Source organism: Pongo pygmaeus, chromosome 12, assembly GCF_028885625.2.
Source record: "Pongo pygmaeus isolate AG05252 chromosome 12, NHGRI_mPonPyg2-v2.0_pri, whole genome shotgun sequence".
Taxonomy (NCBI): Eukaryota; Metazoa; Chordata; class Mammalia; order Primates; family Hominidae; genus Pongo; species Pongo pygmaeus.
The window spans coordinates 27,375,829-27,394,797 of record NC_072385.2 but is presented as its reverse complement, the minus strand read 5'-3'; the positions used below and the strand labels follow the sequence as shown (position 1 = coordinate 27,394,797).

Below are 18,969 nucleotides of genomic sequence, written 5' to 3'. Positions count from 1 at the left end.
TATAAATTTCCTCCTCACCCTTGCTTTATTGATGTCCCACAAATTTTGATATATGGAACTTTCAGTTTCATTCCCTTCCATTTTTTTTCTTTTGAGACTTTCTGTGACCCATGAATAATTTAGAAGTGTGTTGCTTAGTTTCCAGTCTTCCAAGATTGGAGATTTTTCCTATCTGTCTGTTATTGCTTTCTACTTTGAATCCACTATAGTTGGAGATTGATTTGACTTCTTTTGATTTCACTTCTTTTAAATGTGTTAAATGATTTCACTTCTTTTAAATTTGTTGAGGTTTGTTTTATGGCCCAGGATATGGTCTATCTTGGCTTATGACCCATGGGCACTTGAAAAGAATGTATATTCTCTGTTTTGTGTGGACTAGTTTATAAATGTCCATTAGAGTCTGTTGGTTGATAATGGTGTTCTTTCCTTTCTGATTTTTCTGTCTAAGTTATACTGTTGAGGGAAGGTTGTTGACATCTCCAAATGTAATTGTGGATTTCTCTTTTAGATGTTTCTGCTTTACATAGTTTGCAGTGCTTTTGTTTGATGCATTTACATTTAAGATTGCTGTAACTTCTTGGTGGATTGACTGTTTTATCATTATATAATGTCCTTCTTTGTTTCTAGTAATTTTCTTTCCTCTCAAGTTCATCTAGTATTAATATAGCCATTCCTGCTTTCCTTTAATTAATGTTCCCATGATTTTTTTTCCATCCTTTTACTTCAACCTGCCTATATCATTGTATTTGAAGTACATTTCTTATAGACAGCATATAATTGGGTCATGATTTTTAATCCAGTCTGCCAATCTCTGTCTTTTTAATTATATAAGTAGACTGTCTACTTTTAATGTGCTTATTGATATGTTAGGACTTAAATCTACCATTTTATTTTTATTTTGTTTTCTCTATTTTCTTTTTCCTGCCTTTTTGTGGGTTACTTGTATATTTTTTAGAATTCTGTTTTATCTGTAGCATTTTTTAGTTTATCTCTTTTTTAGTGGTTGCTCTAGGTGTACATTATATGTACATAACTTCTCATGGTCCTGGGGTCATCATTTTACCATTGCAAGTGAACTATAGAAACCTTATCTCCGTTTATGTTTCTTTGCTTTCCCCCAGTTGTCTTAAATATTTCCTCTATGTACATTTAGAACCAAATCAGATAGTGTTTGAATTTTTGCATCAGTCATCAAACATAATTTAGAAAACTTAAGATATGAAGGAAATCTTGTTTTATTTATATTTTTTTCCTAATCCTCCAAGGTTCCTTCTTTTATCATTTCCTTTCTGTTTTGGTAACTTCCTTCAGCCATTTTTTTAGGGTAGGCCTGTTGGATATGAATTCTCTGAGTTTTGTTTCATCTGAGAATGTCTGAATATTCCTGAAGGATATTTTCATTTTGAGTATAGGATTCTGGAATGACACTTGTTTTCTTTGAGTACTTGAAAAATGCTTCCTTTTAGCCTCCATGGTTTCTAATGAGAAAGCTGTCATTTTAATTGTATTTTCCTTATAGGTAATGTGTCATTTTCTCTGGCTGATTTCAAGGTTTTTTTGTCTTTAGTTTGCACAAGTTTGATTATAATGCATCTTGATGCGGATTCATTTCTGTTTACCCTTTTTGAGGTTTGCTCTTTTTTTTTTTTTAAGTCTATATAGGTTTAGTCTCACCAAATTTCGGAAGTTTTTACCCATTGTTTCTTTAGGTGCTTCTTCAGCCCTTCCTTTTTCTCCTTTCCTTCTGAGACTTTGATAACACAAATGTTAGATCTTTTGTTATAATTACACGGGTCCCTGAAGCTCTGTTCTTTTTTTTAGTCCATTTTCTCTCATAATTTCTAATTGTCTGTATTTGTTTACTGATAATTTCCTGTCTCCTCTGTTCTGCTATTGAGCCCATGCAGTGAGCTTTTTATTCCAGTTACTATATTTTTCAGTTCTGAAACTTCCATTTTGTTCTTCTTTAGCTTCTGTTTCTTTGCTGAGGCTGTTTTTTCAGTTGTTTCAAGCATGTTCATAATTGCTCATTGAACAAGCGTTTTTATGATGGCTTTGTCAGATAATTTCAACATCTCTCTCATCTTGGTGTTGGCATCTGTTTATTGTTTTGTTTGTGTTTTCATTTGATTTGAGAAATTTCTGATTCTTGGTATGAAGAGTGGCTGTAGATTGAAACCTGGACCATTTGGGTATTAATGTTCTGAGACTGGATCTTACCTAAACCTTCTGTTTTAGCTGGCTTTCTCTGACTGCTCTGGCAGAGGAAGAGGAAGGGGTTGTACCACCTTTTTATTGCCAGGTGGAGTTAGAAGTGTTGGTTTCCTGCTGTCCTCTGTTGACTCACAAGGGCAGGGAGGCTCCTCATTACTGCTGAGTAGGGCTGGGAGTTCTGGTTCCCATGTTGTCTTTGCTGACCCCACTGGGCAGTGGTAGAAGTCCTGACTGTCCACTAGGCCTCCTGTGTCACCACCTCAGTGGCAAAGGGAGGAGAGAGTTGGCTCCTTAGTGCCTCGCCAGGAAGGGGCGTTCATTACTGTCTGGAATGAAAGGCTCAGATCCCTGCTTAGCCCTCCCTGATAGCACCATCGCCAGCATGCTGGGATGTCTGGTTACAGCCTTGCAAGGGTGGAAGTCTTGGCTCCCACTTTGGCCTTTGTTGGCATGGGTGGATATGGCACCCCAGTTCTTACTGTGATGTTGGCCTGGAGCCTTTGTCTTGCTGGACTGCCCCTTTCCTGCACCTTTGGCAAGAGAGAGCTGGCTTTTGTCGAGGCTTTGTTTATCTGTGCACATTGGTGTTTCTGAGTGAATGTGTGTGGCAAAAAGAATACCCAGGAACCTTACTATCATGCCTTTCCTCAGACCCCAGTCTCCCTCCAGTCTGTCACCTTCTCTGCCTTTCAGAGTCATCTTCTTTGCTTTTTGTATACTGCCTAGAGTTTTTAGTTATGCTTGGCAGGAAGAATAAGGAAAAGATCTACTCCATCTTCCCAAAAGTGTAAGTCTCCAGGTGTTTGTTTGTTTGTTTGTTTGTTTAAGTGAGATTTATGTTTCCCAATTAGGGAAAATCTTGGGCTCCACTAAATGTAGAGACTGAAATGGGATTAGAAAGTCATTTGTAGAAATTTGCACTGTAAAGCCACAGATTGGTACTAATCTCACAAAAACCAAACTCATTGGTCATAACCACTAATCCTAGAAGAGCATTACAGTCTACTTATTGATAGGATAAATTACTTATAAAGGATTGAGATGGGATAAGCATTTGGACTTGGGTTAGTGAGTCTCAGAGCAGGTCACAGCGTTGGTATATTTCACTGTTGAGAAGGCTAAACACTGACTTGTGCAGCCTGACAGATGCTGCTGAGCACTGGCCACGTGCTGGGCGCTGTGCAGGGCACTGGGGCTGGAGAGATCAGTAAGGCCTTATCCCTGCCCTTAGGTGCTTAGACTGTATGATGAATAGAGCCAAGGTGGTCCATGCCGGGAGCCTGGAAAGGGGCGATCTCAGGGAGAATGTCACAGAAGAGCTTCATGTCCAGAGACAGACCCGAATGATTGCATGACCTCAGTAGGTGAGGAGTCTGTGTCGAGATCGTGGGAGCAGGCAAGCAGGGTGACCAGCCTCAGGGATGCTTCATCCGGGCAGTGGTGTGAACCCAACGAACCTGGCTGCTCTACTAAGATTCCTTCTCTGCCACCAGGTTCACCTTGGGCATATTTCTCACTTGGTCACTTCAAAGGAAACACACTTCTCAGTTTTTCTAAAGTGCTTCTCCATTCAGCTTGTACCACCTTTATTTAGATGGGTTAATTTTTATTACTGATTATGCACCAGTTAAGTTGTGGTTCCCGTAAAGCTGGGAGACATCCTGCCTTCACCACTGTTCATTGAGTTCATTAATTCGTCTTTGAGAGGACAGTCTCCCTCTGAATTCTGTTTTTTTAATTGGCAAATAATAATTATATATGTTATACAATGATTGCCCCTGATAGGTCAAGGGTGGAGCATGTGGAAGAGTTAGGGATAGGCTGGAGCAGACACTGGTAAGGTAGGTGAATCCAAATTTGAACTTTATCCTGTAGAAAATGAGGGACAGGATAATATTTCTAAGCTTTAAAAATGTTTCAAAAGGAAGTCAGGGCTATTGACAGTGTAGAAAATGGAGTGGGGTGGGAGAGTGGAGCAGGAAGAGATGCTCATCGGGGAGACAAGGCCATTATGGGTGGCCAGGCAACACTTGAGGGAGCCCTGGGCTCAGGGAGTGGCAGTGGAGGTGCATGAGAAAGGCATTTGAGGTTTTAGAAGTAGAATCCATTCCTACCGATTGATTGATGGTAAAATTGCATTGTTTAGATCATTTCTTCCAGGTGACTCAGAATTCCCCCCAATTCTGTTCTGAATGACAGCACCTATCCACCAGAGATTCCCAAGGGACAGAGAAATAGGAAATGAGGCCCTGCATTTTCTCCAGCAATTCCCTCAACACAGGTCTCTGATAAACCTGGATAGAATTTATACCTGAAAGCCAGGGTATTCTTTTGTTTTTGTTTTTTATTTTTTTGTTTTTTGTTTTGTTTTGTTTTTGTTTTTTTGGAGAAAAGGTCTCACTCTGTAACCCAGGATGGAGTGCAGTGGTGCAATCATAACTCACTATAACCTCAAACTCCTGGGCTCAAGAGAGCCTCCTGCCTCAGCCTTCTGAGTAGCTAGAACTACAGGTGTGTGCCACCACACCCGGCTAGTTTTATTTTAAAATTTTTTGTAGAGGTGAAGTCTCACTATGTTACCCAGGCTGGTCTGGAACACCTGGCCTCAAGTGATCCTCCTGCTTTGGCTTCCCAAACCTTTGGGGGTTACAGGCCACTGCTGCGCCCAGCCCTGGGATTGCTAAATTGACCATACATTATTACTGTCACCTGGAGGTCTTGTTAAATAGATTGCTGTACCTACCCGCAGAGTTCTGGTTCTGTAGGTCTGGAATGGGGCCATAGAGTTTGCATTTCTAACAAGGTCCCAGGTGATGTGGACTCAGGGGCAACGGGGGACACTTTGAGAACTACTGACCTAACAAAAGATTTGGAAGAGTCTCTCTTTTCCCTGAAGCCCAGTCTTTCTACTGGAACCCAGCCCTGAGGAAGAGACAAGACCCTTAGGAACACGCTTGCCCTGAGAGTCAGCTTACTGCTTCAGCCCACCCAGGGGCAAGTGGGAGGCAGAGGCCACTCCCTGTGCACAGCCTGCAGGGACAGAGACTGCCTGCAGCTAGACATCGGCCATCCAGTCTTATCAGTCAGGTTAGGGAAGGCACATTGTCTCCCCTCCCACTAACATTTGAACTTTTGGGAATCCAAACAGCAGAAGAAATCATACATGGCCCTGAAGTAGCTCCTAGCCTGGGTGGTTGGATTGATGTTGATACCATGGACCAGTGGTTCTCAGCCTAGGTGCACAGTAGAATCCCTAGGTTCTATCCAGAACTGTTGAGTCAGAATCTCTCTGAGGGGTGGGGCCTAGACCCTGAGGGGTCGGGCCCAGACTGCAGTATTTTCTTTTTAACATTCCATGTGTTATTCTGAAGTGTGTCTGGTTAAGAAACATAATCACAAACTTGAGAATCCACACGATGTTTTTAGGATAGTTAACTCAGTTTTGGACATTTGGGATTTGGATTGTTGATGTTAATGAAATTGAGCCCTAGGGAGAATGTAAAGGAAAAAGAGAAAAAGCTCCAAGGGCAGATCTCTAGGGAATACCAGCAAAGATAGAGCCAGCAAAGAAGTTGTCAGAAGAAGGGGTTCATGGTGGGGCCTGGCAGGGGCTACATCCTACAGTGTCCAGTGGAACGGGAACGTCATGTAGAATGAGGAATGGTAGGCATCATGGGCTTCAACAGGTTAGAGATTCTTGTCAACCTTTTCAAAATCACTTTTGTTAAGGTGCTAGGGACAGAAGTCGAAGGGCTGCATATTGAGTTCATAAGGTGATGATTTTAAGGTAAAAAGGGTAAATTACTCTTCCATGCAATAATTTTTTTTTTTTTTGAGATGAAGTCTTGCTCTTTCACCCAGGCTGGAGTGCAGTGGCACGATCTCGGCCCACTGCAACCTCCACCTCCTGAGTTCAAGCGATTCTCCTGCCTCAGCCTCCTGAGTAACTGGGATTACAGGCACATGCCACCATGCCCAGCTAATTTTTATATTTTTAGTAGAGATGAGGTTTCATCCTATTGGCCAGGCTGGCCTCAAACTCCTGACCTCAAATGATCTGCCCTCCTTGGCCTCCCAAAGTGCTGGGATTACAGGCGTGAGCCGAATTAATCTTTTGTTACTGAAGTTTTCAACTTAACTATTGTTCTGTTAGGTATTTTTTGTCTATTCATAGCTTCACTTTTTGAGTTTAGTTTTTGAAAATTCATTTCCAGCCATTTCATATTTATTTTGGAAGTTTCAGGTTACTGTAAATATAGATTATTTATACAGATTTACTGCCCCTCACCCAATGAACCTAAGCATGATGAAATTGTATAATTGCAGGTGAGAAGTTTATTGTATGGGGAACTGATCTTGACTGTATGGGAAATTTTGAAATATTCTCAGCCTGGGCTGTTGAACTCTCAGAATGTAAGAAATCCCAGAGCTCATGGAGCAAAAGCAGGACACTCCCCTTCCTGTCTACCATGGTGGGGAGAAGCTCTGGCTCTTCGATGTAGGTCAGGGGCCTGTTTTTTGTTGGTTGGTTTGGTTTTTTGAGGCAGGGTCTTGCTCTGTTGTCCAAGCTGGGGCACAGTGGCACAATTGTAATTAAACAAACTAGTCAGTCCTATGCTTGAAACGAGATGCCCCTTCAATTTTTGAGACTTACTATCCAAGTGACGGTTTCAGATCTAACACTTCTTGGAATCAGTGTGCAATAAATGATGAAATGACATTTCTGGAAATCACTAAGTTATTTACTTACTCTTTTTCTAGCTCAGGCTCAGCAAACTTTTTCTGTAAACGGCCAGGTAGTAAATGTTTGAGGCTTATGGGCCACACACTATCTCTGTTGCCTCTTCTTATTTGTGTCTTTTTTTCGACCACTTAAAAATGTAAAAATCATTCTTAGCTCACAAGCCGTAAAAAACAGACTGCAGGCGAGATTTGTCCCATGGGCCATAGTTTGCCAACCCATTTTAAACACTGAGGTTTGAGTCTCCCATTAATGGTGGCATTCTCTGGGATAACACATAAAATATTGGAGTTTTAATTAAGTTGTACTGAGTCACCATTATCAAAAAGATGTATTAGAAATTATGACCCGTACAGACTGGGTTAAAATGTGGCTTGTGTGTCTTCTGCAGCTTGCACCTGCCTGCCCGCCCAGGTGATTTTGCAGGCACAGTCTGAGGTGCTAGAACCTGGGGCTTTCTCTGCCTCTGTCTAGTCCTGCTGGATTATAAGCTCCATGAGGGCAGGGGTTATGTTGTTTGCTACTATGTTCCCAGCACACAGAACACTGCTGGGAAATATGTTCGGGGCTGGTTCTCGTTTGTGTTGATAGCATCCAGATTTTTCAAAGTAATTGGCTTTCCCTATGTCCATTTTACTCTCTGTCCATGTATATACAACATTACATAGCACTCATGCGCCAGTTACCATTCCCGGGGATCATGTGATTCCTCAGTACAGCCCTGTATGGTCTTGTCTCTCCCGTACAGATGAGAGGCCATGATCAGGCAGCTGCTTTGTAGAAAGCTGCCAGGGTTTGAACCCAGCCATTATGGCTACACTGCTGGGACTCTTAGCGCCCCTAAAGGGAAGCACTTGGGCGGCTCGTTGTTTATGTCACCATCAGGCTTCCATCTCCCAGCAGATGTCAGAGGATCTCTGGTTTTCACTTCTGTAACTTTTCAAAGCTCCATCACCCTTTGGAGAATATAAGAACATTCTGAGACAGACATACAGATCTGTCAAAACTGCCGAGTTTGTCCAGACTCACTGAACTGTACCCTTAAAATGGGTGTGTTCTATTATATGTAAGTTATATCTCAGTAAAGTTGATTTTTAAAATTGTTCTCATCACAAAGTCAAATGAATTTGGAAAGCTTTAATTAGAGAAGGAAAAAAAAAACCTTTTTTAATCAGAAGAGTCCAGCCTTTTCCAACAAAAGTTGTAATTGCTTTGTTTTCCAAGCTAGCTATTTAAAAATCAGGAGTTCTGGCCAGGCACAGTGGCTCACCCCTGTAATCCCAGCACTTTGGGAGGCCTGAGGCGGGCAGATCACGAGGTCAGGAGATAGAGACCATCCTGGCTAACACAATGAAACCCCGTCTCTACTAAAAAATACAAAAAATTAGCCGGGCGTGGTGGCGGGCGCCTATAGTCCCAGCTACTCAGGAGGCTGAGTCAGGAGAATGGTGTGAACCTGGGAGGCGGAGCTTGCAGTGAGCCGAGATCTCGCCACTGCACTCCAGCCTGGGCGACAGAGCAAGACTCCATCTCAAAAAACAAACAAACAAAAAAAATCAAGAGTTCTTGTACTTTAATTTTTATCCTCAGGGAAAGGAAAACCTCTTCAGCGCAAGGTGAAACCACCTAAGAAGCAAGAGGAAAAGGAAAAGAAGGGAAAGGGAAAGCCGCAGGAAGATGAGCTGAAGGACTCTTTGGCTGATGATGACAGCTCCTCCACCACCACAGAGACCTCCAACCCCGACACAGAACCACTCCTCAAGGAGGTACGGGCTGATCTCACAAAACAAAACACGAGGGAGAAAGAGAGGTCTCCTGCAGCTCACAAGACCTTCCATCTCATAGATTCTGGTTTTAGTACAAAAGTAATGTTTAAATCTAGGATGAGCACCTACTGAGGAATGGTTCATGTGCTGGGCGTGCCTCCAGAGTCATTCCTCTGCAGACAACAGTCACAGCTGTGGGGATGAATGGCTCCATGTCCTCCAGGGAAGAACAGTTGGAAGCGTGTTAATAAAGTAAGATGGTTAGAAACTGGAAACACTGCTTGAAAGCTAGGGACTATCTGGAATAGTAACTATTCTACCTCATGAAACTTCTTTCAGATTTTAAGGATCAAAAGAATGAGAAGGAACTCTACCATTTTAATTAGGTTGTGTTTTTCCTGTCATGTTGCTCCTAGCACCTGCTGGAAGCGGGGTTTTGGTGGCCGCTTACTCCCAAGCAGTAGAGTGGTGACCGCCCTGGAGGGAGTGTGGCCCCAGGAAAGACCCCAGGCTTTAGTGGCCCCCAGGGACGAGGAGCCCAGCCCAGGACACATCAGCACGCCAAGAAGCTGCCTCGCCCGTTGGAGGCCTCGGCTCCCAGGGCTGTTATGACAGCAGGAAGAGCAGTTGCAAAGTGTTGGGTCCAGTGGGCCTTAGTGACGGGGTCAGATTACTGCTGAGAGTAGTATGGGGTGTGCAAGAAAGGGTAATAATTCCACTCTGGAGCTTTTATTTTTAGATAAATAGATTTCAAATCTAAACTGATCCTAATATAGCCTTTAATGTTGTAGAACAGACTTTCTTTTTTAGTTTTAGTCTAGTGACCAAGGAATCACTTCTTACAGATTTCCAGTAGTGTCATTCACATGCATTAATGTTTAAAATGAAATTTATATGTAACTTACTTTCAAGTCAGCCACCTTTCCCTTTGCATTTCCTCACCGTTACCGTGGTCCTCTGTCTACCCCTAGCCCAACTCCTAAATAGTTGTGGAGCTCTGTAGTTTATAGCACTTTAACAAATTACTTCAGAGAAACAGAAAGCCCTGTGCTAAACTTTGAGTAAAATCCCAGCAGTTTAAACCCTGTGCATCAGCGTTCGGAAGGCATTTTCAGCACAGGCTTTCTGCACGACTTTCTCCCGCTTCCCTTCCCACCTGCCGGCCTCTTCCTGCTCACACCCCTGTGGCCCCCTCTCCAGCGGCCCCCAGCGGCCAGTGTTCTGTGCTCACCCACTGATGTCATTCTTAGCTCCCCATTCATTCCCTCCTGTGTTCCCAGCTCCTTCCATGCTATTTGTGCAGCTCAGAACTCACATCCTTCATGAGGCCTCCTTGTCTGGTTACTACCCTGTCCCCTCCAACGAGTTATTCCTGCTGCTCAGCAATCTGCATAGAGGCCGTGTGCTTTTATTTCTCTGCGACTGATCTCAGTTTGTCAGTTAATGTGTATTTTCTTCCCAGCTAAATCACAACTTTGATAGGTCATTTTCTCTTGCATGTCTTTTCCAATTTGTTCTACCCATTCAGTCAACACATAGGAATTGAGCACCCACGTGCCAGGCCATGTGCTAGGTGCGTAGGCAACAACAGTGGACAAAAGGCCACATCCTTGTCCTCGAAAAGCTCATGGTTTACAAAATACCTGATGGGTCAAGTATTCAAGAAAGACCATGAATAACTCAAAGTAGTTTCAAATGATATGTGAGCCAGGGAGATGTTTTAGCCCTAGCTCTGGTTATTTACTCTTGACAGTTAAATAGATTCACCTGGTGTGACCTATTAAAATCCAGGCTGTCTTCATAATCATAAATTGTAAAGCTCTTGGGTAGACGCTAATTCACCACATGCTTATAGCTCCCCTTCGCAGCCATCACTGTCCCCTTTGCTGAGTACGTCCTTCCCCATCTGTCCCCGCCAGTGCTTCCGTGAACACAGTATTTCACAGATTGTCTGGGGCAAAGAACCAGGTTGCTTTTAGTACACAGCCCACTCCACATGCAGCTCCCCAGGCGAGTTCAGCAATACCTGAGTGCAGCCTGGGCAACATGGTGAAACCCCATTTCTACAAAAAATACAAGAATTAGCTGGGTGTGGTGGCATGTGCCTGTAGTCCTAGCTACTCAGGAGGCTGAGGTGAGAGGATCGCTTGAGCCCAGGGGTAACAAGAGTGAGTACCTTGTCTCAAAAAAAAAAAAAAAAACCCACACACACACAATACATGAGTAGATGTATACCCTGTTCGGGAGACAGGTCCACTGATCTCACACTCGGATGCTGCAACAATGTCAGATTGCCACAGAAATACGTGGGGCAGGTTCTGTACTTTCCTGGTCCTGGCTGGGCCAGCTGGGTAGCACAGCTTTAAGATGCATCTTGGATGTGGCCGCCCAGTCCAGATTCCACATTCGAGCGGGCAGGACAGCCCTTCTGCTGCCACAGTGGCCAGTAACATTCCCGCAGCAGAGGTCCATGCTAGCGTCTGTCATGTGTCTTCCTCCTGCTAGACTTCACCATCCTTAGGAGGAGAAACTGGGCCCTCTTGGTAATCCCATGGCCTGGCACCAAGCAGGTGACCCATAAGTGTGTGTGGATGAACTGGACAAATAGCCCCTCCCATTGATGGAGCAGCTGTTAGCTTAGCTTTAAACCAGCCGGAACCCTGCCGCAATCGCAGGCAGGCGAGCATGGCCCCTGTGTGCTGCTGCACTGCTCTCTTGTCCTGAGAGTTGTGCTCAGGATGGGGTGCATGGCTGGAGTGCTTGACTTTATACTGCAGTCTCTACTGAACTTTTCTTTTAAGGAAATACAATGTTTTACTCCCCAGTGCTTGAAAAGAAGCTACCAATTTGCTACTGCCACTGCCACCACCACCTCCAGTCAGGATACAAGTATAAATTAAAATGACGTTCTTTATAACTCCAACTCACCAAAACGTAGTCGAGACAAATTTTACTTTATTGAGATGGCGTCTCGCTCTGTCGCCCAGGCTGGAGTTTAGTGGCATGATCTCAGCTCACTGCAACCCCCGCCTCCCCGGTTCAAGCGATTCTCATGCCTCAGCCTCCCGAATAGCTGAGAATACAAGCATGCGCCACCACGCCCAGCTAGTTTTTTGTATTTTTAGTAGAGACAGGGTTTTACCGTGTTGCCCAGACTAGTCTTGAACTCCTGAGCTCAGGCAATCCACCTGCCTCGGCTTCCCAGAGTGCTGGGATTACAGGCATGAGCCACCGCACACAGCTGAGACAAAAAGACAAATTAAAGAAGGCCGAAAAATGGACAGAACCACAGTGAGACAGATTTGAAGAAAGGAGTTTGTTTTTATGTATACGATGTGTATATTTTTACATCTTTGATTTTGTGTCTGTATCTTAAAATGGAACTAATTTCAGTCATTTTATTAATCCTCAGCAATTAAGTGTCCATTTTTTACAGGATACAGAAAAGCAAAAGGGAAAACAAGCCATGCCTGAAAAACATGAAAGTGAAATGTCTCAAGTGAAGCAAAAAAGCAAAAAACTCTTAAATATTAAGAAAGAAATCCCAACAGATGTGAAACCCAGGTGAGAGAAATAAATGTACAGAGAAATAAGGTCTATGAAGAAGTTGCTGGCAAAAACCAGGTGCTGTTTCGATTTGGCCATTTGGCTGGCTGGTTGGCTTTTAGGGGAGTTGACAGCAAAATCCAGGTGCTACGTCACATTCCTCTTGGGATTTTTCTGTCACCTGACATGTACTGTTGTTGACTCGGAATAGCCATATGCTTCTCAAGTCAGATGTGCAGAGGGTAGAGCTCACGATCTGTTATAAAAATTTAGGAAGAAAATTTCTGTTGGTGATTCAGTCCCAGGCTGAGATCCATTTTACTTCTGCACAAAGATGACCTTGATGATTGAACCACAGGTACAAGCATAACTTTCCTCCAAAAGATCTCTGAGTCTGTTGAATTGTTAACCCAGTTGGGATCTAGAGTTCTGTGCCATAAAACTTGGAAAAGTTTATTCTTACCTTAAAAATGGTTCAGGGCAGGTGTCACCAGTCAGACAGTTCTACCATTAAATAACTCCAGTTCCTCCCCATGGAATGGGATTCAGTGGCCCCCGGGGAGGGCTTGTGCAGGCTGTTTCCGCAGGGAGATGAGTGAGTTGAACTGTTGGGTTGTTAACTGAAGTTACTTCACATTTTCATTAAACCATGGCTCAGCATCTACCTGATAATTTTAGTGTTGGTGCGTCAGTAATACCTTTCCTGGTTCATTGTATAGAACTGTCATCAGCACGGGAGCTGCTGTCTGCCCGCTTTTGGGTTGTGATCAGTGGAAAGTGATAGAGGAAGTCGAATAAATTAGGTGTAAATTTAAAAGGAAGACATGGCTTGTCTGTCATCATAAGTGTGGGCCATAGATTTGTGAAAGGTCTATTCTTACTCTGATCCTGGGAATCATACTTGAGTTTTGCAAAAACACTGCTAACCTAGACTCTGTCCCTAGATTATATGGCTTCAGGCAGGGCCAGTCCTGTTCTGTAGAACCCAAAAGCTAGTAAGAAATTAGTGATAACTGCAGTAAAATGTAACCTTGTCCCTGAATTTATGAAATAATACAGTATATGGTGGTGCTTAGTAATGAAGTATTTGTACCTAAAATTTACTCTTTTGTGGAAATTGTTAGTTCAGGTGACCAGGTCCCACAATTTGTTGAGAGCAGTCTGGCCCAGGTAGAAGGAACGTCAAGCAGAGTGGTGTCAGGTGGTTGATCATTTGAAGGGGAGAGAGAAAAGGAGACCACCTCTTCTGAAGAGGAGGTTCACATACTTGGATCTCTCCCTGAGAGAAATCCACCTGAGACACCAATATCCTGGCACCCCAGGACAGGAATAACACTGGGCTACTAGCTAGAGATTCTTCTTCTTGGCCTTTTTCAGGCTTAGGTGAATGATCAGATATTTTAAAGTAAATGAGGCTAATAAGTCCAAATAATGAAAATCCTCATTTTTACATTTGCAGGAATCTTGTGAGGTAGACAGACATGCAGTAATTCCTATGATGATAAATTTTAAAACCAGTGCATCTAAGAATTATCTTAGAGATACCATTCCATAGGTGACTGTCACCAAATTGGCCCTGTTGATTAGCCCTCAGGCCTGAGCTTAGTATTGTTAAGCAGATAGAACAAACTAATCCTAACCCCCATCCCTGTTCCACTGACTTAGGTTGTATTCTGATTTTTTTTACAAGTTGACCATCAGCAAATTTGCATTTGAAAAGTTCGTCAAAGATGTCGCTTGAGTGTCATTACCTTTGCAAGGGTTTTTAGTTCTCTTGTAAACCAAAAAGCTTAGAGTGGTCAGTCCTGAACCGCCCAGTCAAGGGGCAGTTATAGCAATAACCCGTGCTCTCTCAATATGTAGTTAAAAGATAAATCATTACCAGAACACAAATCAAGCCGTGTGCTTGAAACTGTCTTTTGTAACTGGAGAAATCTATTTGAAACTGTCTTTTGTAACTGGAGAAATCTATATGCAACCTTTCTTCTATCCTCCTTTATCTGATCTCTTTAAACTCACTGATGTTTTTCTGAACTCGAGGATGAAAGTATTGAGAGTCAGAATTTATTACTTCATCAATCATTTAATCAAATAAAGACTTTTTTTTAATAACTGGAGAAGGTTGGCTTTCTGAACAGAGCCATTTTCTGACTCCACTGCATTCTGATAGTAAATGTCAAACACTGTCACTCAGAATCACAGCCAGTCCTAGCTTTAGTGATTCCTGAAATTCCTGTCACCTTTTAGTGTGTTAATATGTAACCCCACATATCTGAAGGACAGGTACACATCTTTTAATAAGATATGTCATTAATAAGGCATATATCATGGCTTTCTTTTGGAAGCTTTATAAGAGGTGATAAAGCCAGAGGAGTGGCTCAGCCCCATCCATCCACACTCCCAAGAGTTGACCTCAAAAAAAATCACTTGCTAGGAAATAGGAGCGTGGGGCTGCAGCAACAGAAATCTGATCTAACTGTGTTTTCCAGCTGTGGCAACATAGAAATGGGCCTACAGACCTCCGGAAGACTGTAGTCTATGGCAGAGATGCCAAGGAATGGGAATCAGATCTCAGGCACTGAAGGTTTCTGCAGAACCAGGAAGGGCCCAAGGCATCCCTGGTTTAGGACCCTGAGTATTCACTGATCCTTTTGTTTTTCTATTTGTTTATCAACAGTATATGTTTACATAAATGTAATAATCTAAAATTAGCAAAAGAAGTAGATTAATCATATTATCTGTAAAAATCTGCTTAAATAACACGCTCAACTCAGGACCAAGGGCCGTGAACACGACACTGCACACGCCAGCCCCAGACCTGTCAGCACTGAGAAAACCCTGTTCCACAGCTGGTCACGTCCCTAGCTGTGTCCTCAGCTCTGCCTCTCTCCTCCCCAGACAGAGATGTGTACTGTGTATTACAGGAATAAAAATAGGCCAGGCTTGAGTCAGGTGTAACCTTGTGAAAAGCAAAAATAAAAAGAATACGAAATCTCAGAATATTAAGAAAAAGAAAAACATTATTATTAAAAAATGGAGGAAAGTATATTATAAAAATAAGCCAGGTGTGGTAGCTCACATCTATAATCTCAGCACTTTGGGAGGTCAAGGCAGGAGGATTGCTTGAGCCCAGGAGTTCAAAATCAGCCTGGACAATATAGCAAGACCTTATCTTACAAAAATTTTTTCTTTTAAATTAGCCAGGTGTGATGGCACACACCTGTAGTCCCAACTACTAGGGAGGCTGAGGCAGGAGGATTGCTTGAGCCCAGGAGTTAGAGACTGCAGAGAGCCATGATTGCACCACTGCACTCTAGACTGAGACCCTGTCAGTAAATAAATAAATAAAGTCTGGCATCTGAACCACCTTTCTGTTTTTCCTTTTTAAAAAGAATCACTTCAGTCTGGGCACGGTGGCTCACACCTGTAATCCCACTGTAATCCCAGCACTTTGGGAGGCCAAGGACGGCAGATCACCAGAGGTCAGGACTTCGAGACCAGCCTCGCCAACATCGTGAAACCCCATTCCTGTTAAAAATACAAAAATTAACCAAGCATGGTGGCACACACCTGTAATCCCAGCTACTCAGGAGGCTGAGGCAGGAGAATTGCTTGAGCCTGAGAGGCAGAGGTTACAGTGAGCCAAGATTGTGCCACTGCACTCCAGCCTGGGTGACAGAGTGAGACTGTCTCAAAAAAATAAATAAAAAGAATCGCTTCAATTAAGTTGGCCGTTACCCATTTTATTCAGAAGCCTTAAAAAAGGATTCTTGATAGAGATCATCTGGCTTAATTTAGGAAAGTATGAATCAGCAAAAATAACAGGAGTTGTCTGGCACCTTTCTTCTTAAAAACCAATTACTTTTACAGTGGCACAGAATTTAGTTTTGTATAAATAGCTACCCACGCACACTTAAAAATAGATCACACCCACACCATCTCCACCACCAGAGGACTGGTGTCTACTATGGGAGCCTTTGAGGTTTTTTTAGAAGATGGGGTTTTTAAATAACCCTGTCAGTCAGAAGTAGAAGAGATACAAAAGATTTTATAATGTAGCATTCATCATCTGGCCCATAAACAGTGGATTTTTCACTTCAGTTTGTTATCCTACCTAAAATTCTACTTATTTCGGCTAACGGAAACCCTTTGGCTTTTGGTTTGCTCTCTTACTAATTCCAGATATAATACCTACTTATTATGGAAAACTTGTGAAATACAACAAAACAAAAGAATGAAAAGGAAATGTCCTTTGACCCTACTACCTTATAAAATGTTTGTAAATAGCCTTCTTAAACGTATTTGTTTATTTATGAGCTCACACTTTACATTGAGGACGTTGGGGAACGAGGGTGTTATGGTGCCGTTAGATCTGGAAAGTTGGAACTCTTCTCACCTTTGAAATCTCCTGTGAATGAGCACAGCAGATTGCCTCTGACCCAGAGCCTAGCTGAAATGCACTGTATCATGTGGGCTGGGAGGACAGAAGGCAACGTGGTGCATGAAGAACTTGGAGGATGGGGCTGGGAGTCCTGAGTAGCATCACACACTTGAGGGTTGGGAGCAACACGGAAACGTGGAAAATGCCGGCGATGCATCCATTTTACACCGTCTGTGTAGACTTTGTAGATTTGTAATGAAAAGCTAGCTATCAGCTCAGCCCTGAACTGACAGCTGTCACCAGGAGCTCTGTGGAGATCCCTGAGGATTCTTGGAAGATTTCTCCAAAGGGGCCACTGGGCTCTCTGAGCTGCATCTCAGCCTTTGCTGGAAAAGGTCCTTCTTGGACCAGATTAGCTGAGCTCCTTCCGGAGGTCCTCCCAGTCCCAGACATGGTCTTGGTGGGCATTAGAGATGTGGCTTCATAAAGAATGCCTTTGTAGCCCATATAGGTATTCCACTCACAATGCTGTCTTCCATGGGCCAGCTACCCAGTTCATTTCTCTCAGAGATTCATTCTTTCCAGCTGCTGTCTCCCAGCAGGTTTTCCTATCTCACTTATTGAGCTTTGGAAACTTAAGATATATTTATACATGCTTATTATCTTACGCTTACCTGAAAATCTTTCAGAAAGCATGTCACTCTAAATAAATCAATAAAAAATATATTTAAATTTTTTGCTTAAGATTAACCCTGAGTTCAAGAATAAGGAAGAAAATTCATCCTAGCCCACTCCCTTGTAGTAACCAGGAACTTAGCTCTGGGTCACCTCATAATTTCTATGAGAAAAATTTGTTCAGTTTTAAATAGTGGAGCCTCTAATGTTATAGATCTGAGATCTTTCAAAATCTTCATGTTCAGGAATCCCACTGGTGGTGGTCTAGATGCTGGGAGAGACTCACTCAAAGGCAGAATGACTGCACTTCCAGCCCTGAGCAGCAAGTTGGTGCTAAGGGCTTTCTTTCTATGCCTTATCTGAGATAGATCCTCCCTCCCGTTATGTATTATTAAATAATGGACCTCAGTTCATTGTCAGCACTCAGAATAGTCTGCAAGTGCTGAGTGTCTGCTGGGCAGTCTTAGCTACAGTGTTGGGCATGCAGCCAGTCCTGAGTTAGGACCAAGGGTAGATAACACCCCAGGAAGCCACATTAGCTTCCTGCATGCAGTTGTATTGTAGAAGAATTACAATCTTAATGACTTCCATCCTCCAAAGGAATAAATTTGTATTTTCTATCCATGATTGTCTTTCAGTTCATTAGAACTACCATATACTCCCCCTTTGGAAAGTAAGCAACGTAGAAATCTCCCAAGCAAGATTCCTCTTCCAACTGCAATGACAAGTGGATCCAAATCACGAAATGCCCAGAAAACAAAAGGTATTGTCATCTTGTTCTCTATGATCATGTCTTATGGATCTTTTCATAGTGCACTGTATTAACAATTATTGTGCATTATCAGTAAGCAGTCAGTAGTTATTAGTCATGCAAGGCTAAGGCTGTGTTCTTGTCCTCATTAGAAGGTTCATTGAAATAGACCTGAAAGAAGGAAATTATTCTCCATTAACCATGTTCTTTTCTGATTTTTGTGCAGGTACAAGTAAGTTAGTGGATAACAGACCACCTGCCCTAGCAAAATTCCTCCCGAATAGTCAAGAATTAGGCAACACCAGTAGCTCAGAGGGTGAAAAAGACTCTCCTCCACCGGAGTGGGATTCCGTTCCAGTTCACAAACCCGGCAGCTGTAAGTATAGTGGTTTAGAAACCACAGGGCTCCACTTACCCACAATCCACCCCACTCTGGGCATGGAACTCTTCAGGGGCATGTTGCTTTAAAATACCCATTGGCAGTGCTTTGCCAGCTAAGAGCCCATTGTTAACTAGCCTCATCAGTGGCTAAACTGCTGTAGGTTGAAATCAGTCCTGGTAAGATTATTTACATCAGGGGACTCATTCAGCAATTCACATCAGGGCTTTTTTTTTTCAGGGAGCTGGTATACTAGCACACCACTGTCCATGTGCAAAATGGAATGGTCTGTTTGGAGTGGTTAATCTTCTAAAGAATTTTTTGCCTTATAAAAGCATTGACTCAGCAATCCTTTACCTGATGAGTTCCTCATTTATAGTGTAATTGTTTTTGTAAGAATTCCATTTCCTCTCAACTTTACCCACGTCTTTTTACATAAGCAACCTACACAAAGGTTTCATTATTTTTCTCACTACCTTGACCTTGTTTCTCCAGTTTGGCCTGCAGTAAATCAAA

General features: G+C 42.8%; 1 protein-coding gene across 5 annotated transcripts in view; it reads left to right on the top strand.

Annotated features, from left to right (window-relative positions):
* The window catches only part of TMEM131 (transmembrane protein 131), a 241,713-nt gene that overhangs the window by 213,473 nt on the left and 9,271 nt on the right, over positions 1–18,969 (top strand). For all 5 annotated transcript variants that reach the window (XM_054474141.2, XM_054474140.2, XM_054474142.2 and 2 more), the window contains 4 exons: positions 8,546–8,721; positions 12,158–12,285; positions 17,962–18,086; positions 18,301–18,450. In XM_054474141.2, coding sequence (XP_054330116.1) covers positions 8,546–8,721; positions 12,158–12,285; positions 17,962–18,086; positions 18,301–18,450 — 579 coding nt within the window. The remainder of the gene's footprint in view (positions 1–8,545; positions 8,722–12,157; positions 12,286–17,961; positions 18,087–18,300; positions 18,451–18,969) is intronic.